The sequence below is a fragment of the Aythya fuligula genome, chromosome 6 (assembly GCF_009819795.1).
Source record: "Aythya fuligula isolate bAytFul2 chromosome 6, bAytFul2.pri, whole genome shotgun sequence".
NCBI lineage: Eukaryota > Metazoa > Chordata > Aves > Anseriformes > Anatidae > Aythya > Aythya fuligula.
The window spans coordinates 12,855,801-12,877,874 of NC_045564.1; the positions used below are offsets into that span (position 1 = coordinate 12,855,801).

The 22,074-nt window shown below is 39.9% G+C and overlaps 1 protein-coding gene across 3 annotated transcripts in view; it reads left to right on the plus strand.

The window, feature by feature from the left end:
- INO80D (INO80 complex subunit D) overlaps positions 1 to 22,074 on the plus strand; it is a 44,637-nt gene that overhangs the window by 10,700 nt on the left and 11,863 nt on the right. For 2 of the 3 annotated variants that reach the window (XM_032189722.1, XM_032189723.1), the window contains exons 4-11: positions 4,812 to 5,560; positions 8,429 to 8,537; positions 13,793 to 14,017; positions 16,051 to 16,160; positions 17,577 to 17,710; positions 19,090 to 19,307; positions 19,701 to 19,858; positions 20,816 to 22,008. In XM_032189722.1, coding sequence (XP_032045613.1) covers positions 4,812 to 5,560; positions 8,429 to 8,537; positions 13,793 to 14,017; positions 16,051 to 16,160; positions 17,577 to 17,710; positions 19,090 to 19,307; positions 19,701 to 19,858; positions 20,816 to 21,984 — 2,872 coding nt within the window. In that variant the 3' untranslated portion in view covers positions 21,985 to 22,008. Of the gene's footprint in view, positions 1 to 4,811; positions 5,561 to 8,428; positions 8,538 to 13,792; positions 14,018 to 16,050; positions 16,161 to 17,576; positions 17,711 to 19,089; positions 19,308 to 19,700; positions 19,859 to 20,815; positions 22,071 to 22,074 lie in introns of those variants that run through there. The other variant, XM_032189721.1, reaches the window with a different exon arrangement.

Here is a 22,074-nt window from a genome sequence, read left to right on the forward strand (position 1 = left end):
AAATCTCATTGGTGCTGCTTGGGGTGAAATAGCAGAATTTTTCTGATCTTGGCTCATAAATATGACTTTAAATTTTCAGTCATTGCTACAGGTTTTGCCAGTACCACAGTATTTAATTAATGTGTTTAACTACCTGAGGTTTGTTCTGTTACAAACGTATTTTTTTATTTAAACTAAAATGTAAACAAAATATGCCAAAAAAGAACCAAACCACTCTTCACTGACCTTTCACATTATTAGCTGCCATTCACTAACCTTTTGCATTATTAGCAGTGTTCCCACTGTGCCCTACATATAACTTCTTTCTCGGCTCACAGCTCCCTCTCTTGTCTGAAATAACAGTTGGACTGTGCTCTAAATTAACTTGCACTTCACCTGCCATTTCAGTTGAGGAGACTGATGAAGTGAGAAAAAAAAACATGAATGTTTGTCAAAAGCTGTAGGGCAAATGCTCAAATGGCACAAGATGAATAACTTTAAGCTGTAATTTGACAGTCGGTGACTGTTTCTTTGCTTGTGTACAATTGTGGCACTTTGGAAGTAAGCTTGTAAAAATGATCATAGAAATTGTTAGAGCAAATATGCTGTAATTTCTGATGTAAGAATGGACTCAGACAGAGTTGCTGTTTACAAGAATTCATACTTAAATACAATAGAAATGATAATACTTAATGACACTTTTTAGGTCTCATATGTTCCCATGGAATTTGAGATTTTTCTTTACACCTTGAATCGAGTTCACACTTTGTTCTTTTTGATTTTTCTCAAGTTAAAGTGAAGTGTGGTCATGACATCTGGTGTATGTTATATTAGAATAATTCAACTGCATGTCGAGTGTCACATTACAGTACTTGAAGAGGACAGCAGGTGTCTGAAGGAGAAAATAAACTTTTAATTTCTAATGAGAGGATGTGATAGTTTGAAAGAATATTTTAAAAGACTGCTTCTCAGGGCAGAGTTTAGTTTTAACAATAAAACTTGATGAATACTAGTGATAAGACTGCGCCTGCTCCAAGCATTTTTTTTTTTGGCAGGCAAACCTGTATCTGTTTCTTAGGAGACTTTTTTCACACTCTGTTCAATATAAAAATGTTTGCTCTGTCTGAGTTCTTCATTCTCAGCTTTTAATTTTCTGTGTACAAATTTTCTGTCAGATGGTCATTTTGTCAGTTTCAGACATGTAACTACATGATCAGAAGCAGCCTGTAGGATGTTCTGACAGCTATCTTCCTATATATCTTTAAAGATTATGAAAAGTAAAAAGTCTTAACAGGTTTCATGCATTATATGCCAAAAACCTCAGTCTTACCACAGATAATTAAAAATAATTATTCCTTGACCCTGGACAAATGAGATGCCACTAACCACGATGATGTTTAATATTCTGTTATATTATTAGATTTCTTATTAACCATTAACATTCTAGAAATTAAATCTATTAATAGTGCATGACTTCATTGCCGAATTTGAAGTCTAGTTTCTCTATTCACTATTTTGTTTTGAAAGAACATATACTAACATGGGCTGTGAATCTGTGTTTCCTCGTTTTTTCTTGTTCAAATACATGCATAGATAATAAAGTTCAGCTTATTATTTTATTATAGAGTTGTTATACTTTAGGTAGGTTAAACATAATTTTATCTGTCTTCTTTCAAGTGAGTGTAAATACTTTGTTAACATGCAAGCTACTCTCCAGTTTAATTAGATCTTCCTTGAAATAAGTGGCCAAACCCAACACAAACCTGGGATGTACTGTGAAGCATGATGCAGGTGTAGGTAGAAAACCTTACTTTCTGGATTCTTAACTTCCCCATAATGTGGGGCACTGTCCAGAAGCTGCCTTCATGGCCCATCACCTTTTGTGGGCTTTGCATTACAATGGTTTTAATGGATATCAACCCACTGCCCTTGCAGTACCTTTTGACTACATTTGACCTTACCTGTGCCGGAATAGGTGCCTTTAGCGCTGAATAAGGAATGGGAAGAAACTATATTAGGTACTCAGCATGGTGCTGTCAGCTGAGAAAAACTCACTGGCAGGTTACAGAAAGGACAAATTGTGCCACTATGGCAGCTCACCAGCACTGGCTCTGTGCAGGGCCAGCTTCGCCCTCCTGGGCTTCCAGCTCAAATCTTCCAGCTCAAATCCACATGGAAAGCACTGTGCTACTTCCAGGAGCTATTCCGTCTTCCCGGTAGTCTGTATGCTACAGAGCATGAGCTGTTTCCCTGGCATCGCCTCCGATCCAAAGAACTTCCTGCCTCAACTCAGCTGGCTCTTGGCTGCTTCCAGCAGAGCCACTTGACATCTGCACCAGACTCTGCAGCACCAGGTATAGCCAGAGCCAGTTTGGGTCAGGGCCAGCTAAAGAGCTGCCTTGGAGCCTGCAGGAGAGGGATGTAATTCAGTGTGTGTGCCCACCTGGCTCCACGTGGGACCAGCCAGAGTCTGGCAAGGCCAAGGTGGAGTTGGTCCCTGTAAATGATGCCTAGCCAAAGCTGCTTGCATGTAGAGCTACCCAGAGAAGACTTAGTCCCCATTTCTTCCTGCTCCTTTTAGTCCAGTGGGCAAAGTGTATCAGCCTCCATTATGCTGGAAAATGGGGAATTGATGCAGAGCCAAGTCAGTGGGTACTGGAGTCTGCAAGTGTGTGATCTGTATTTTCCTTATGCTGTAGTCCGGTATCTATGGATTTGTGCCCAGGGGTGATGCCTGTGTAAGATATTGTTGGCTTTCAGTAATGCGGCATGGTCGGTTGTAAGAACCAAAGCTTTATTCTCTGTCGTATAAAAATGATCCTGTTAGAGTTGAACAAACAAGCAAAACGCATAACTGCCTAAAACTCAGAGAAGAATGATAAACTAATTACCTTTTCATGGGTTTATTCACCTTTTCTGTATTTTGCTTTCTTCTTGGTTTTCACAGTTTTACCTTCTCACTCCTGCACAAACACAGCATGGAGATATTTAAATTCTGAACAATATAAAGGAAACATTCAAATTGAGCAACACTCTTTTATCGGATTAAGGGAAAAAAATCCATTGTGCTTTTCTTGTCTGTTTGTTGTTTTTCTTCTGTCATACTAAAAGTGCTATTCTAACTGATTTCAGTCTTGCTCAAAGAAAATATTAAGAAAATGCTTAATTTTAATTACGTGAATATTGTTGTTGAATTCAATGGAAGTTTTATTGAGCCCTCATTACAGAATTTTAATTTCTAAAAGTGCACCTCTTGGTATGACCTTACAGTATTCTAGTCTGTTCCAATAAGAACTCCATTCTTTGCTGGCTTTCAGCTTGTCTCATTTAGATACATTTATTACTTACAACTTAATGTAATGAAGAAATCATTTAGATAATAACATGTAGTAGTGTTTTTCAGCCTTTTTTGATTTTTGAAAAACTTATGGGTGTGGATCCTTCAAGAAAATACATATATGGAGACTGTTAAAGACCATATCAGAATTTGCTTTTTCTTTTTTACCTTTTATGGACCCTTTGGAAGCAGTTCATGCATTGCTTCTTTAGGAGTGGGATGACAAATTGAAAGTTACTAATCTGAAGTGTTATAACTTTTGCGAAGTTGATTTGGGCTTTTGTGTTTTTTTTTTTTTTTTTTTTTTTTTTGTCCATTAAGACTAGGAATAATTTATTTTTTATTTAGTTGTTCCACAAAACTTAATTTTCTCAGATCATGTTCTACTCTACTCTACTCAGAATACTTACATGGATATTCCCTTATCCTGTCCATAAATACCATGATATAGACATCAGTCTTTCCTCATATCTTTGTTTCCAGCTGTAAGCTGCAGGTTGTAAATAGGATCCTGCAAGGGCAGAAGCCTGATTGCTGAGGGCATTCTGCAGAGGCCGGAAAAGGATCAGATTGTGATTATTGTATTCCTAACACCCGCTTGTTTTAACCAGACAAAAATTGTTTACTTCTTAGTATGTTATCTGAGTCTATAAATTGTAACAAACTACTAAAGGCTTTCATTTTTTAAAAAAGATAATATTATATTAAAAGATTTTTGTATTAGATGAAGCTTGAAGTCTGTGTTTGTGGATTGTATGTATACATACTGCTGGCATTTTGTAAACATTTTCCAAGAACAGAGAATTTCTTTTAAACTGAATTTTTATTTGAAGAACATTCAGCTAATCCTCTGGCTACAAAATTGTTATGTTAAATTACTATAACAGGGCTTAATATTTAAGCTACTTGTTCACTAAGAGCAAGTAGTGACCCTTCTGGAGAAGGTATCTCCAGCGAGATTGTCCCTGTGCGAAACTGCTCCCTGCTACAATTGGGATTCATAAGAATGATGTGAGTGTTGATGAAAATGCTAACTACTTCCAATGAAAGGACAGCCAAATGAAAGAAGTATTCTTCCCTGTAGTCTTTCATAGGAGCTTTTGAAATGGCTCTGTATGATCAGAATTAATGACTTGAGTTCTTACCGTGTTTGTATCAGGCCGTTTGTTTTGTTCACTGTGTTTTGTGAGTATTTTCCCTATTAGAGAGTAAATATTTTGCATACAGTGTGTGAATCTCCTATAATGAATAACCAGTGAATGTTTCTATATCTTAAGATTTCAAATTGTCACTTGTAAAAGTTTATTTTCAGCTGTAGGTTGGGAACACCACAATTATCTGTTGTATTAGAAGTGATTGTGTACACTTTTTATAAAATCTTTTGTGTTTTGATTAATTTTTCATGTTGTATGTGGGTTTCCCCTTAGTGGACTGTTTTCTTCAGGTTTTCCTTACAAGAACTGAATTAAGAACTGTCTGCTTTTCCTTTTCAAAGGTACTGCAACAGCCACCTGCAGGTACTTGGCTTTATACCGAAAAAGGAGAGGAAGAAAAAGAATGATCCCATAGAGGAGGTGAAGGTCAGGCATCAGATGGATACTATGGCCTTCAGTCTGACAGTGCCCACCTTGGCCTTGAAGATGCCCAATGGGCTGGATGGGATGTCCCTCTCCCCTCCAGGGGCTAGGCTTCCTCTCCACTACCTGGAGGCAGAACTAGAAGACCCCTTTGCTTTCAACGAGGAGGATGATGACCTAAAGAAAGGGGCAACGGTGAGGAAAAAGTTGCAGAGCAAGTTGGCTCAAAACCGGCAGCGCCAGAGAGAGACAGAGATTTTAAAAGTTCGCCAAGAGCACTTTAGCCCCCTTCCTGCACCTTTGCAGCAGCAGCCTCTGCAGCAGCAGCACTCCCATCTGCCACCTTCATCAGCTTCGTTAAAGCCGACAGGGCTACAGCAGGGCTTAGTCTGCAAGTCACCTCAACCTCCGAACACCAGCCTACCAATGCAGGGAGTGGCACCCACCACACACACTATAGCACAAGCCCGGCAGTTGTCTAACAAGAGACCTCTGCCCCTCCTGCCACCTGCTAGGGCTCCGGTCACGGACCCTCCGAGGACTGATCGGGTCCTAATGAAAGCCACAGCCTTCTCTCCGCACTCATCCTGCATGAGCCGGCTACAGAGACTGGTGAAACTGTGCACTCGAAAACAGCAGCTGGACACTGATCTGTTTCCACATCTAGGTGGGTAGATAATAAATGCACTTTTTTTTTTTTTTAACCTGAGACCAAAACACAAAAGAGGAATGTCTTCCTAGCTCCATCCTGCTTTCACATGTGGTCCTTACGAAATAAACCTGAACTCTTGATGTTTTCTTTAGCCCTGTTCTCTATGAAGGGAATGCCTGGACCTACCACATATGATTTATGATATTTTAATTGTTTGTTCTTCTTAATGTTCTGTTAACTGTTTGAGAAATCAAGCTGAGGTATAGAAGAACATTGCTTGATGGCATAGGCACTGTATAGACAGTTTGCAACTGCATTAGTAAAAGTGTAGTGCAGACTCTACTTACATGGGTAGACAAGGTTAGATTGAATGTTAGATATATGACAAGTGCAGATTACAAAATAAGTGCTAGTAAAAGTATGGAGATTGACCCATCATTCTGTGGAGATCTAAATTTCTGATTAATGTGGCTAGGAAAATTGGAGCACAAGAGAGTTTCTCTTGACTGGGCCTGTTCATATGTGGAACTTGGCTAACAAAAGCCCAAGGCTGTCTCTGTGCCAGGCAGGAAAGCAGTGCCGTTACACGGGTAATTGGAGAGGTGGAGTCTTGTCTGCATATCAGTGCAGAAATAGTCTCCTCCTTCCTTATTATCTGGAAACCATGCTAATCAATTGCTGCTTGCAAAATTGTAAGTGGAAATAGCCAACCTGCTGCTGTGGCTGTAGTGCTCTATGAAGCTTCAAAAAAGGCAGCCGACCTTAGGGCTTATTTGTCTGACTATGAATGCAGACTTAGGTACACCTAGCTGTCCTTAACGTCTCCCTCATTCTCCAAAGTTACCATACTTTTCTGCTTAGTTTTACATTGTATTTTCCTAACAAGTTAAATGTTGATAGGAAAAAGGTAAATAGAGGTCAGTGTTTGATATTAGAGCAGGAATGCCATTTATGATGCGTTTGTGGGTGTTGATATATTTTTTTAAGACTTCAAATAAGTTGGAAGTACTTCATATCACATCTAATTTCATTGCAAACATCTGTAATTTTTGCTATTTCAATTAACCTTTTTTAATTTGCAGTTAAGATCTGCACTTTGGCACTCATGGGATAGCTTGACTATTTGTTTAGAAGATAATTAGCATCCCATAGCATTCTCTAAAGGACATTGTTCTTCAGAAATCCTGTATGATGGTCCTCTGTGTAATGCAGGTCTTCTGTGGAACGGCAACTCTAGAGGCACTTTCAAGTGTCACAGACCCAAATAGCTTAAAAAGTGACCTGTGTCTTGAGAAAGATCACTTTCTGCGTTTAATGTTTTACATTCTCAAGTGATGTTTGCACTGAATGGAATATGTTTTCCCAAAAAAAAGAGGCTTAGTAGAAAAATGGATTAGACCTAAAAATGTAGAGTTATGCAAATACCATGCTACAATAAATGTGAAAATGAATATATACGCTTTGAACACTCATATCTGGCAAAGTAACAGAATTCACGTATTAAACAAGGCAGACCAGGAAAATATATGTGTTACTTCCTCACAATATGCCTTAATATTAAAGACTAGTTAGGCCAGTTCAGAAAATTTTAGGATTTGTTTAATGATGGAGTAGCACTAGAGATGGCTGCACAGAATCTTTAAAGAGATGCACTCAGTTTTATGTGTACTTGCTATTAGAGGCGTGTTACTGGATATTAATGTAGCTGCAGTCTTCAGTGCTTCATATTACTGAAAAACAGGGATTTTGATATTTCTGATTAGTGTTCGTGTCTAAATGTTGGAGGGGCTCCTGATGATTGTTTTCAAATGTGTATGTATGTCTCTAACTTGGAAAGTAGGTGACCAAGTACTGATGTGTTTCCCAAATTGAAAGCATCTGACTTCAGAATTGTCACAGAAAGAGATATTTGTTTTATTTTCAGCAAAAATTCTTCTCCTTAATTCTGTCCAAATTGCTGCTCCATTTTCAAGGAGCACACAAGGAAGTGAAAAAGCAATAACGATGGCTTGTAAATGTGGCTACAGGATTTTTATCCCACCAACGGCAAGAGATTGCCAAGAGTATCGTTGGATGTGGGGGAAAGAGAGTAGGAAAAAATGCAAAAGATGATGCTTCAGCTAAAATTTTACACCTGAGAACTTAACAGGAAAGCCAGAAACAGAGTTCAGGTAGTTTGTCTAACAGAGGTTCCTGGTGCATACAATGAGTTGATCCTACTGTATCATCATTAAGCAAAAGCATGCCACTCTGTGTCTATGTTCCTATGTTCACATATCTTTATAGTTTTCTTTTCCTGCTAATATATGCATTTGCAAGCAATTACAAAGACTGAGCAGAGGAACATCCTGCGTAGCTCCTTATCTCTCTTTGTCCATGCTGCTCTGTCTTAGTTTTCCTATTCTCCAAGTGTTTTGGCACTGAGCAGTGGTCAGAATATAAACAGAAGTGGAATTGACCTATTTAGATCATATAGCGTTAAAAATTACCAGGCTGTCAGTTCTTTGTGGCAGGGACTTCTCTCTTACCTCATCTCTAAAGATTCCATGTGCTTGCTACAGAAGCTGTAATATTTTCTGTAGGCAAGAAAGCTAGTGATTTTGCTTTCACTGCTTATGGCCAAAAAGAATTTTAAAAGGAAAACTTAAATTTGGAAAAAATATTAAAAAAAATAATAATAAAAAAATAGTGCATGCCATTTGCATACCACAACGAAGCTGCTACAATAACTTTCCAGTGTAATTGATGAAGTTATATGTTAAATGAAGCATAATTCTGTTTGTAACTATACTACACATCTGTCCTTTATGCCATAGGTTGCTCAGAGAGTTGTGTGAGGTGGATATGCTTTTCATCCAGCTTTCATGTTTTCAATTCTCTTAGGGCTGGATTGGTCTGAAGACAGTGGAGAAGAGTTCGAGGATTCAGAGCAAACCTCCCCTTACCAGGTCGCATGGTCTATCCGAGAAAGCCTCGGCTATGAAAGACATGAGTGAGTATGATTCTTCAGTATTCATGTTGGCCTTGATGCAGTAAATCATGAAAATGTGAGCTTTACTGTGTGTGGAGGCACTGGCCCCTAAGCACCCGTTTAAGTCCTTTGCTGAGACAAAGGATTGTTTGAATCATTTATTTGTAAGAGCTGCAAAACAGCTTTCCATCTTCAGTCCCAGCTTTCACCTAACTTAGAGACCTTTGTGCAGTCTGCTATTAGGATACACCAGGAAAAAAATTCAAGGTTATTTGCCTAAATTTAATTGAGTGTATTGAAGTTTATTCATGAACTTGTGTTCCTTGCTGAGTAGAGATGTTTCCTGAATTGTAACTAAGTGGGGGGAGTTGTGCTTGGTTTGTAGTAAACCTGCTGTATTTTACTTATTACTCCTTATGGTAATTGGGTAGGATATTTGCTTTAATGTGTCTTTTTTTTTAAAGGGCATAGTATTTCTTTTATTAATTAATAAGTGTTGAATAAACCTTTGTCAAATATTTCGGAGCACTGCAAGGAAGTGATGTGACTGAAGGGATAAACAGAGCAAGTATTAGCAGCTGATGTGGAAAGACTTGCAGTGTTATAATTATTCTGATAAACCATGAGACTTACACCAGGATACGATAATACATGTCTCTAACTTTGCACCTTTAAATTTACATTAATAAAGCAAATCATCCTGAGCATGGTATTGTAAAGAAACTGATAACGAAAGGTAATGGGGATCTCAGTAAGGTTTGACTGTGGTTTCTATAACAGGGTTCTCTTTCCCTGTGTAAATGGACTTTCTGATAGTACATCTCTCTTCCATTTGTTTAGTCTTTAAATATCACAGTTAAGTAACATTTAACATCATTATTCTCATGATTAACTGGAAATCCTGAAACTCACCAGAACTTCTAGCCATCTCTAAAGATTGTCCACAAGGTGAACAAGAGAGCTGTATCTCAGTTAACAAGACAGGTACCAAGATAGTAAGTACTGAGAGCCTTTAGCGAATCAAAGCTTAGTAGCAGGGTGTAGATTTTTAACTTTTCTTCTTTAGAAGAAAGGATTTCTGCAGTTATGAAAAACCACTGGTTTTAGGGAATCAGTAGTCAGAGAGTGAACTCCTACAAACATTATTTGTACTTAAAAGGTAACTTCTGAACCAAAATGTTTTGGGGAAACATGAACAAAATTTCAGTTCATCTTTTAAATCACAGATAATTTTCAAAGCAGATATATCTATCAAATGACTCTTTTCTCTTTGACATTTGATCTGGTTCTTCCACAGATCCCTCTTTTTTCATCAACTTCTAAAGGTCATCTGTGTGTGTTTTGTCTTCTATTTGTCTTAACTTCCTTTGAATTCTTCCTTGTTTTCACACACTGATACCTTGTCTTGACATTTTCTGTTCTATTCTATCATTTTATGCATTTCAATTAAACACTTTGTTAACTGATCACGATGGATACATTTTTGTATAGTACTAGCTGCTTTTGTGCTTCAATCAGTCTGCCCAGTATTAGCTCTTCAGCAGCTTTCCTAGTTTTGTTTATGAATAAACACAGACGTGTTCACTTGATGCTAGCCTTTTAAAACTTTTATTTCTATTCTACAAGCTTATGTAGAGGATGTTATTACCTGAAATGTTTTACTTCGACATTTTTGCGCTATAGTCTGTCCGCTGCTGAAGATGAATTAGTTCAAACTATTTCTTTGGATATTTACTTACTGTTTTCCATAGCAAAGCTGGTTAAAAGATAGTTGCTTTTTCATTTGTGTCTTCTCTTGTGGTCCTTTTCCATTTGACTCCGTGGAAGATAGCAGGAAGGATGCTTCTCAGAGCAGATTAGAAGAAGAAAGCGAACAGCTCATTTCTGCATTATTGGACAGGGTGTTTTCAGCATTTTTGGTTGGGTGATAATGGACAGAATCCTCTGACTTCTTGTTGGACTTCTTATGAGATACCGTAGTGGCTCCTAAACTCTCAGAAAATCCCCAGATTGGTTTAAAATTAATGCTTAAACAAACAGGAATATGTTTTGAGTACGCTTGCCTTCTGGCCCTTTTAATCTATAAAATTCATGCTGTTGTCATCATCTGTGGAAACACAGGCCAAACGCTTGCTTTCACTCTTCTTGCCTTCAATATTTTATTTTTTAAAAAGGGTTCCTTGGAGGCATGTGCGGGCGTTTCAGTGGGAGTGACGGCGCGAGGCTGGCCACAGGCAGTGGGCCGGCGGGGACACTGGCATCAGTGGGGGAATGAGACTTGTTCCCTGCAGCCAGAGAGGAGGGTGCCCCCCAGGTGATTCCAGCACAGGGTCTTATAGCTCAGAAAGTACTGGAAAACAAACAGCTTTAAAGGAAAGCCTGCTCTCCTGCTCCCCTGACGGCGCTGTCACCATGCCTGCCTGCTCGCTCTACCCTTTTGCTGCGTTGCGCTGCCTTTGTTTTCTTCATGAAGTCAGCAAGAATTCCCTTGATGTTTACATGTGACAGCCTTAAAGGGAAGGGTTGTGAAGAAGCTTTTTGGATTATTTATCAGATCATTTGCATGCATTTTGAGTTTTCTTTTAAAAAATGAAATGCCACACATTAAATTGTACTTCAAAAATCATATATGCCCCTTAAGAGAATAGGCTAAATAGAAGTTGGTAAACTTGTTTATAAACAGACGGCAGTAAAAAGTATCTTTCGGTTTCAATACTTGCCTAGGACAAAAAAAAAAAAAAAGTGTCATTGTGCTATTTTTAGGTCTCTTTGAACCTGCAAATAAATATATTTTGGTTAACCTAACTGGCCTGGAAACAAAATTCAGAATAGACTTCTAGAAGCTGTTAGCCTTGAAATAAATCCTTGTTTGTTGCAAGCACGATTTTTTTCTGTCTTGCATATATATCTTAATCTTGCTTTTTAAAATGATCTCATAAATTTCAGTTCAAAATGCATTAAAATACCATGACTTCTGTCTATTTCAATGAGAGGCAGGTCAGAGGTCTCAAATTTGCATTGAAAAACACTTTTCCCTCAAAAAATGAAACACTTTTTTTCCTAAGGAATATTCCTTTCTTAATTACAAATTAACTTTTATAACCATATTTTAAATTAATATGTCTGCAAAGTTCTTTAAGTAATTTGTCCCAGAGCAGATAGCAAAACATTTAAGACCCTAGACCTATCTATGTGTAACTGACCCCGTCCATATTTTTGCTTTCTTTTAATACATTAAAAGAAGGAAAAACTTTATAAATAGTACATAATTAAACTTTTCAAATCAGGCTCTGGGTTTTTGATGTTGTTGTTTTCCCAGTAGGCGTTTTTTCCTAAGAGAGCTTAAAAGTGTATTTTCTTCTTCAATATTTTAAATATTGCATACATTAAACACTTTTAACAGGTTATGTTTACTGCTTAGCATTTTATTCCAGAGGTTAATTACTTGCAATTTGCATTTCTTGAAAATAATCTGTAATCTATTTTAACAGGCAAAATGTATAGTTGGCTTTACATAAAACTTTAAAAAAATGTGTGTTTATGCCCAGGCAGTGTTTGCTCATGTGGAGTTTTTGTGGCCAGTCTTTTTTAAATAGATTCTTAAATTTAGCCTGCATGTGTATGGAATAAGATTTTCCACAAAGGAAAGTAGGTCTTACTCATATTGCCTTTCAGGGACAGCTGTTTTGTCTGCTTTTCTGGATCTTAGTTTATTTGCTAAATATCGCAGCTGGTATTTTGCATCCTTCTGCTATCAGCCAGTTGTGGTCTGCCTTGCCGTGTGCAGGTTTGGATGTCACTTGACTCAGTCACACCAGCCAAGCCCTGCAGTATGAACCTTAGGAGGATTGGATTTGTTTCATTTGTTTGGATTTGTTTTCTCGCCCCTGCCCTCCAATTGTTTTACAGATGGGAAAGTTAGTAAAACGTTCCTCATTTCTATAAGAAAAAACTTAAAGGAAGAACTGAACAAAGTCTGCCTCGCTTAGCCTCAGCTCACTCCGTTGCTCTGGGAACAAGAGCATCCTTCTGCAAACGAGTGCTTGGTGTGTAGGACTGCTTGGCAGCTTCAGGGACCCTGCTGTTTTAACAAGTCCCAGTGATAATTTCATTCTTTTTGCTGATTTTTTTTTTCTTTCTTTTTTTTTTTTTTTTTATGAACATGTTGACATGGTTTTGATAGCCTTGTTGATATGTGCCTGGACATTCAGAAAGCCAAGATAAATGGCAAAGGCTTTCTGAAGCAAACAAAGAGTGGGACCAGTCCTCCTTCTGATCATTGCTTAGCACTGGTCTGATTTTTTCCTCAGTAACTTTGGAATTAAACATTAATTAGTTCTCTGTGGCTGTAGGATAACTCAAGTTTAACCTTGGAGCAAGGGGAAAGCTACATCAACTGTCTTAAAATCTCCTTAGAGAGTAGTCACTGGTACTTAAATCACTCTCCCCCCACTTTTTTTTTTTTTTTTTAACTGTCTCAGAAACAGTTTGGTGGAATTATGGGGACTTTGGTCCCGTTTGGGTGTTGTCCCCTACATCATTTTTGCAGTTGACTGTAATGGGACTGGGATATCAGTCCAGGTTCATTTGACTATGAAAGTTGCAGGGCTGAGTTTGATAAAATCGAGAGATGCTTTCTGAACACTTCTTAAGAAGAAGGCTGAAGTAACTCCATTACAGCTGTGGGCATGTCATTGGTATATATCTAGTGTGAGAAGGAGTGAGCATGTAGAGCCTCATGCTGGCTGTATGAGTGTATTTTGGTTTAGAAGGGAAAACACTGCCTGGCAAAGTAAGAGGAATTGGAAAAGGTAAAGGTCAGCAGTTTTGGTACTTGTTAGAATTTGACTATCATCTCCACATGACCTTTCTTCAATAAATTTCCACTACATAGTTCCCCACCCTTATCTTCTCCATTAATTGCACTTTGATTTAAGAGTTTGTCTCATTTGCTGAGACATTTACAGTAAATAAAGGTTAACAGTATAGATTTTTTTTTTGAACAGCAGGCTCCAGACATTTAAATGTGTCAGACTTGATGATAAATTGATGTAATCTCTAATAATGACATACTAAGAAGGGTAAGTACCTTTAGAATTCAAAAAGGATCTTGCTCTTACCCTTTCTCAAGCATCCCTGCTTCATACCAGCCTGTGCATGTCTGTGGGACTAGAAGATGGACACCAACTTAAAGTTCTATTAAACTGACAGATCAACTTCCTTAAAAAAAAAAAAAAATACTTAAAGCCCACCTGTTTTTATTTCCCCTCCTCCAGGTCCAATGATGACAATGCAGATGACAGGAGTTCCAGGGTGACCAGACTTTGCACTTACTTTCAGCAGAAATACAAGCACCTCTGCCGCCTGGAGCGGGCAGAATCCCGTCAGAAGAAATGCCGGCACACACTCCGGAAAGCCTTGCTGCAGGCGGCCAGCAGAGAGCCGGAGCGTGCTGGGCAACTGATACAAGAGCTCCGGAGAGCGACCTGTGCTCGTACCAGGTTAGACCTTCCTGTGTGACTGCAGTAAGCCAGGGTCAGGGCAAGACGAAGATGGGCAGAGTATCTAGCAGCTGAAATGCTGAACTGTGAAACTGGTAGGCATGCACAAGGAAGAACAGCCATGGCATATAAATGCCTGCCTGCAGGGTAAAATAAACATGGCATACAGTATTTTCCGTGCAGACAGGCATTTTTCAGCTTTTTGTTCTAAAATGTGGATTGTTTGTTCAGTTGTAGCTGGGCCTGACTTCTGAAATGTCATGAGAGAAGTTAGTGTCCTGCTAAAATTTATTGTTGTTAGTTAATCTATGTATTTTGGCTAGCTACAAATATCTGGTACTTTAATAAGTCCAGTTCTTTAGAGCGTGACCAGTCTGGTTCTTTAGTTCCCTGCTTCAATAGGTTTCTTTTTTCAGACAGCATTTTTTTTTGTGTTTGTTTTGTTTTTTTATGAAGTCAATACTTCCTCTTAATTCTCTTCCCAGCAAATCAAACTTAAACTGATGCCTTTTGTTAGATTTAACTCAATCTAACATTAAATGAAACTCGGCAACAAAATAAATATCTTCTAACAACTCTGAAGGTTACCTTCTGTGGGAATTCTTTCTAGATAATGTCAACATCCCTCCAGCTCTCGGTGTACTGAGAGTTGGTTGATTCATATGTGTACAGAGACAGAGTAAGTCTGAACTCTGGTGTTACGTCTTGGGTGCCAGCAGTTTCCTTTGGTTTTCTGGTTTTGCTCTACAGAGTGTGTGACTATGGAGGTGGGGAGAGCTGACATGAGAGGCAGGCAGGGTGCTGAGGGTATATTCTGATCATGGGATGCTCTTGTTGCTGAACAGTGGGCTGTAGTTTGTGGCAGGTGGAGGGTTTATTGCTGGGGAAATGGAGTGATGCTGGGAGAGCTGCTCAGAGGTGTAATGTAGAGGTACATGACTAGTTTATGAAGATGCATAAAAGTCTACAAACTTAAGATACAGTAAAAACCTCGACATAACTGACAACACTTGCTGGGTTTTTCATTATTAAGGCCTTTTATCTCACACAATTCAATTGTTCTGGGTAGACTAGCAAAGCCAGGTATGTCTGTCATCACTGCTCTGGTTGAATTAAGTAACTGCAGTCTTTTCAGTTATGAAATGTTTCACAGGGGTAATATTGCTAACTAAAACTTTGCTCGGTCAAAGTGCAGTTGATGACAGTAATGACTGAATGAAAACAGTCAGGCTACAGACAGCTTTTTGTCAACCTAGAAAACAACGTGTACAGAGGGGAAATTCAGCCCTGGAACCGCCAGCTTTATCTACATGAAGGTGACAAATGCCTTGAGAGCAGGCTAACACCAAGCGAGCTGTGTAACGCTTGCAGTACTCATCCACACTGCTGACTGGTTGCCTGCTTGCAGTTCAGGCTCAAAGCACTGAGGCTGTGCTGAACAAACACTCAGCTCCGGGCACCTGCTGGTGGATTGGGCTGTAGCACATTGATGGAGGAGAGCTTTTACCCATGTTGAGCACGCTCAGGCTCTGCCACTCCAGAGCTCAGTCTAAGTTTGTCTGAGCACATGCTTGCATGTAAGCTCTGGGGATGCTCGGCATGTTTTGATTTATGAACAGGCTTGAAAGTGCACTCGACTGCCTGTGTGGGCATACCCAATACATCGTATTCTGAAGGTTGACCTCATTTTAAAGGGTCACCTGTGGTGACACTCACCTACTGCTGTTCTGGGCTCTGTTGCAGGGTGTAGTAGTACTTACATGGTAGCAGCACATAGCACCTCTCATTACAATTAATGCCCCATGAAATAAACAATAATCCTGTTAACTGCATCATACCTTCACCTGTCATCGACATCTATTCTGTATCCCTGTTCAGAATGTGGTAGTAGTGTGCACCCATCTGGATCACGACACACACACACATGTGCTATAAGTTTAGTTCTACTGTGCTACATTCAGTTGAATAGTCATGCTAAATTACCATCTGAGGCTGCGTTTCTGACTTCAAACTCTTTTATGCTTTTGTTTCAGCACAAGCCAAGCGAGGCAGAGGGATGCAGAACCGACAACCTGTAGTGGGACTTCGAAGGGAGAACAGTGCACTAACAAGGCCCTTCCATTCACCAGGCATTGTTTTCAGCGTATCCTCTTAACTAAGTTTGAGAGTTGTATTCAGGAGAGGAATCTGTCCTGTCCTATGCATGAACCCCACAGAAAGGAGGAGGCACACTAGATATGAGGTTTGAGTCTGAAGGCTATAGACAGGCTTGCCTCTTACCTGGAATACTTAAGAATGCTACAGGCTTTGTCTTTTTATAGATGAATACTTGTTGGAGGTTTTTGTTGGAGTAATTCCTTTGGTTTTTGGTATTTTAAGTGACTAGTGCTTATCTGTTCCAGTTGCTATCAGACAGCAGCACCTTTTCAGGTTTTTAGGTTTACAAATGCCTTGTTTTTCTTAGGGGATTTTTGCAGGTCTTAAAAAAAAAAAAAAAAAAAAAAAGTTGTCTGCAGAATAGTTCAAAAACCTCTCTGAGAGAGTATAATGGTGTGCAGCTGCGTTGGGGATTTTCCTTGTGATTTAGAATTCTATTTTATTTCTAAGGTCAAGAGGTCTTGTTTGTGGGTGTATGTAGTGTAGAGAAGTCAAGAATAGTGATTTTTGCATTCATTCCCATTTTGTTCCCTCTGCATTTTCTTCACTAAGAAGAAATGTCCAATTTCCTCTCCTAAAATGAGGAGGCTTTTGGTTCTGGCCCTTCTGTCAAAGTCTGCAATCCAGACTGCCTTCTGCAGGCATTTGCCATTTTCTTTGTCTTTTCTTTTTTGCATTTTAACATTTTAACATTTTCTGAACATACATAGTGATGTTGAGGTTAGAATCAGTCTGAGAACTGTTCCAAGATGGAAAGAATACTTCTAATGTTTGAAAAAACACAATGAAATATCTGTTTGATTTGCTTTAAGACTAGAAACATTTTTACTCCTGCAGGGGATTTTTCTGAAGAAAGTCTCAGCGAGCTTACGTTTAGATTTACTTGACCTTTCTGTCTGATTGCACATCTTTTTTCAGAGTAGCAGGAAGAATCTTGAAACTTCTTTGTCTGTGCTCTAAAGATAAATGCCAAGAATGTACCTCAAAAGATTGAATTAAGAAATAGTCTTTCTTTAATGTTTCAGTAAGGATTGTCATTAGTCTGTAAGGAAATAGTCCTGTTGACTACACTGCTTCAACTGGTACTATTGATCTATTGATTAAGACTCCAGGAAAAGGCTTCTTTTTGCTAAGAACTCATTAGTGAAATAGCTGCTTCCATAAAACTATCTCAATATATAATAAAATCATTAGACATTCTGCATGAATGCAGTTTTTCACTTTAAAAGTTGGGTTTGAGACTTACCTAGCTTTGAACTTGAATAACAAAGTTAAGATACTCATTAAAAATAGCATCTATGGACAGATAGAGTTGAAGGCTCTGATCTTTATCAGATTGATAAATCAAAGGGCGTTTCTCCATCGTTGCCTTGTGTGTTATTCCTGATGCAGAAATGCACAGATATCTTATTGAACCGTTCTCAGCAGCTCTTCTCAAGTTGCACAGCCAAGTTTGCAGATGGTCAACAGTGCTCTGTGCCAGTTTTTGACATTACACATCAGACACCTCTGTGTGAAGAACATGCCAAAAAAATGGTAAGAACAAAGCCAAAAATGTAATTATTTCTTTGTATTGGGTGACCTCTTGCCTGACAGACTGCAAGTTTACAAACTTAAGAGTTCATTCCTTTTTATTTTTATTTTTTAAGAGGATAAGACATTCCCAATTAGTGTAAAGTATGCTGTAAAAATCTTTTATATACTTTTGTTGATATAATAAAGTCCACATGAGAATATCCTTCACTGAAAGATATTTGACTCCTCTTCTGAATCAAGAAATAAGAAATCTTTGTGAGAGATCCTGTGGTCATTTTTTTGGGCTAATTCCTGGCTATTGGATCTGAATGTAGCATGAGTGTATTATGGTCAGAGCATTTCTTCTCAAGCAACATTACTATACAGGGCCCAAAATACTTTCTAGAGGAAGTGTAGATAACAATTACAAGAATAAAGATAATGGTTTTGCTTCTTCATTTACCATTTGGCAACTAAAAAAGTTGTCTTTGATCCCCTTCAGGGATCTGTGCATCCCAGAGGAAAAGTAATGGCCTACAGCAAGTTGAGAGATTACACAAATTAAGATGATGTTCTCTACTCACCTTTTATGCTCTCAGTCTTCCAGAACAAAACTTTTCAGATAATTCGCACACACACACCTTGCCTTTTCTTCAAGGCAGTAAGCATAAAACTGCCCTTTTTGTTTGTTCTGTTTTTGGATTGCATTTTTTTTTTTTGTTGATGATGGTTTTTGTCTGCTAATCTCCAATAATTGTGAATTATTGAGTTTTCTGGGTTAAAACGTGAGGGCTTCTGCTGCACAGAAAGCTTTGTGTAGGCTGGTTCCCCCTCTCCCAGGCGATCTTTATTGTGTCTCTCAAGGTTTACTTCTGCAGCAGATAAAATCCTCTGCCATCCCCAGTATAACGGCAACTGAAAATTAATGTTGTTTTGTTTCATTCTGTAATTGGCCAGTGGGTTGCTCTTCAGAAGCAATGAGGCTTCAGTTGCTTACCCACACCCTTTACAAGTCCCTAGCCCTAGTGTGGTGTCCCTCTTTTATGGCAGTGGGTGCTTGAGGATGGTGGCTTCAGCTGCTATGCACTATACCCATTATTGCCACCTCATCACAGGAATGCACCCAAAGGTTACAGTTTTTGCACTGATTTGGTTAGGGTTTGCTATGATGATTTTATTAAGTGACTTTACACACTGTTGACCATACCTCATGTTTTGGTCTGTGTGATTTTTGCCATTGGGATCAGTGAGGAAGGAAACAGTTTATTTTGTGTATCTTGCCCGGGTTTAACTTAGCAATCTCTCTTGCATTATGTGTAAATATATGTGGAATGACCAGGGGCAAGGAAAGTAATATTTGTTCTTAATTTTCTCCTGTTGCTATTGTTTTATTCCCAAAGGACAATTTCTTGAGAGGGGACAGCTCCCGTAAAGTTCAGCACCAGCAGCAGAGGAAACCCAGGAAAAAAACAAAGCCACCTGCACTTACCAAAAAACATAAGAAGAAGAGAAGGCGAGGCCCACGCCGGCCCCAGAAACCTATTCCTCCTGCAGTGCCCCAAGGGAACCTCACCATGCCCGCCAGTGTCTCACTGCCAGTAGAGATGCCCCACATAAGGTCAGTGGCAGCCCTGCCCCACTCTGCTCACTGCTAGCTTGAAAGCTGTAAAGGAGCATAGAAAGGTGTGATGCTGCTGTGCTGATCAGCATCTGAAGCAGTAAGATGCTTCAGGACTAGAAGCTACATCTCCATGTGACTGTTGAAAAAACCTTAGAGTGGATAATTTTAGATCTGAGCAAATGTTAAATTTGATGGATAAAATGCCTTGCTTCTGATGTCACATCTTGGGTATTTAATCTTTAGGCTAACTGTAAACTTTCTAAAAGCATTTTTTTCTCCATATAATTTTAAAAGAAAAGTATGGGGAAACATCTGTTGGCTGTGCATTTATAATTTTCATTTGGAGGAATCAAAGTTGAAAACGAAGGACTAATGGTACTTTCTGTACAGGAGCCCCTCCACCCCAGAGCTGAGTGCTGATGAGCTGCCTGATGATATCGCCAATGAAATTACAGACATTCCACATGACTTGGAATTGAATCAGGAGGACTTCTCTGATGTCCTGCCACGGCTGCCTGATGACTTGCAAGATTTTGATTTCTTTGAAGGTACCATTTTATTTTACTTTATTCTACGCTAGCACGAACACAGTCTGTGAACTGAAGAAGCAAGTATTTCTGAAACGTACGTTTTGAGGGATTGCTTGCTTTCCCAGAAAGGTAATAACTTCTAGACAAGGGAGAATGCATCTGCCTTATTGTTTGTTTGTGAGCTCTGAAATAAACCAGACTTTAAAAAGGCTGGTGTGTGTAGTTCACTGCTTGCTCTTACAATTACTGCTCTGTAAATCCTAATTGGTTTAGCTTTTTAATAATTCATTTTGCATTTTTATTGCCTGTCAGCCTTGCAGTTTAATCAAGCATATTCACAGTAATGGCATCTTTCTGCCATTGAGTGGGGCTGGAATCACAGTCAACGTTGGCCTTTTATCAAAGGAGAAGAGAGTGAAAATAAAATCTTTAAACACATTTTTGAAACTAGCTTTTGATCAGAACTGTGCATGAATTTCTGGATTCTGAAGTTCAGTACCTATCACAGGTAACAAAGAAATTAGAACAGCCCAGACTTGGGGAATGTGATTTCTTTGCTCTTTTTCAGATCTGATATGACATCAGTGTGTGTTTGACTTGAAATTAACCTAAATTGTACTGATTGTGTACATTTGAGGCTGTGTGGTAAACAGAAGGGACTTTGTGGACTGCTTGTGTTATTGCAGCATTGATTTTTTTAATCTAGTGAGTTCAGGGGGTATCTTGCACTGTAGTATGTGGAAGAGGAAGGGGAGAATTCCACAGGAGATGAAGGTGTAATTTCTAGTTTTTCTTACACTGCTTACCTAGTTAATGCTCGTGAAGGAAACTTTCTCTGTCCTGCAAAGCCATTCTGGAAGCTTATCATACACTGCAGCTCTATACTGAGCTCTCTGTACCTTTGCATCCTTAGAGTACCACTGTAGGGCTTACCTGAGATAAGTGTTCTAATTTCTGGTTGCCCTGTTTCTGCAGGTAAAAATGGAGATCTCCTTCCGACTACAGAAGAGGCTGAAGAACTGGAACGGGCCCTACAGGCTGTAACTTCTCTTGAGTGCCTGAGTACCATTGGAGTACTTACACAGACAGATGGTGTGCCAGTTCAGGAGCTGTCAGATAGAGGGATAGGGGTGTTCTCTACAGGTGCTGGAGCTCCAGGAATGCAGTCTTTGAGTCGAGAGGTTAACACGGATCTGGGGGAGCTGTTGAATGGGCGTATAGTACACGATAATTTCTCCGGTCTGGAGCTGGATGAGAACTTGCTCCGTTCTGCTACCTTGTCCAACCCACCTACGCCCCTGGCAGGGCAGATCCAGGGGCAATTCTCAGCCCCAGCCAACGTCGGCCTTACTTCTGCCACTCTGATAAGCCAGAGTGGCCTTGGGGAGAGAGCCTTCCCAGGACAGTTTCATGGACTTCATGATGGCAGCCATGCCTCCCAGAGGCCCCACCCTGCCCAGCTGCTGAGCAAGGCAGATGACCTGATCACCTCACGACAGCAATACAGCAGTGACCATTCACACTCCTCACCCCATGGAAGCCATTATGATAGCGAGCATGTGCCGTCTCCCTACAGTGACCATATCACATCCCCTCACACCACATCCTTTCCTGGTGATAACCTGGCAGCTACCTTCTCAGCAGAGATGCCCATGATGGCACAGCACTTGCTCCCAACTCAGCTGGATGTGCCACTTAGCGGGGTGGTCAACCCCAGAACTCACTGGGGAAATCTTCCTGTCAATCTTGGGGACCCCTCTCCGTTTAGCAACCTTCTTGGTGCAGATGGACACCTCCTGTCCACCTCCCTGTCCACACCACCTACCACCTCGCACTCAGAGACCACACAGCCTGCCTTCGCCACTGTGACCCCCAACAGCTCCAGTGTGCTCCCGGGGTTACCGCAGACCAGTTTCAGTGGCATGGGTCCTGCCTCCGCTGAACTCATGGCCTCCACCTCCCCCAAGCAACAGCTCCCTCAGTTCAGCGCAGCCTTTGGGCACCAGCTGAGCTCCCACAGTGGCATCCCCAAGGACCTGCAGCCCAGCCACAGCTCCATAGCTCCTCCCACGGGCTTCGCAGTGACCGGTGCCACCGCTACCAGTACCAATAACGCATCCGCGCCCTTCACCACCTCCAACTGAGCTTGTCTGCCTGGCTATGTGCAGGTAGATGGGGGACCTGTGTTTTCTATCTTTCCTTTCTCCTTTCTTCCTTTTCTTTATTTTTTCTGT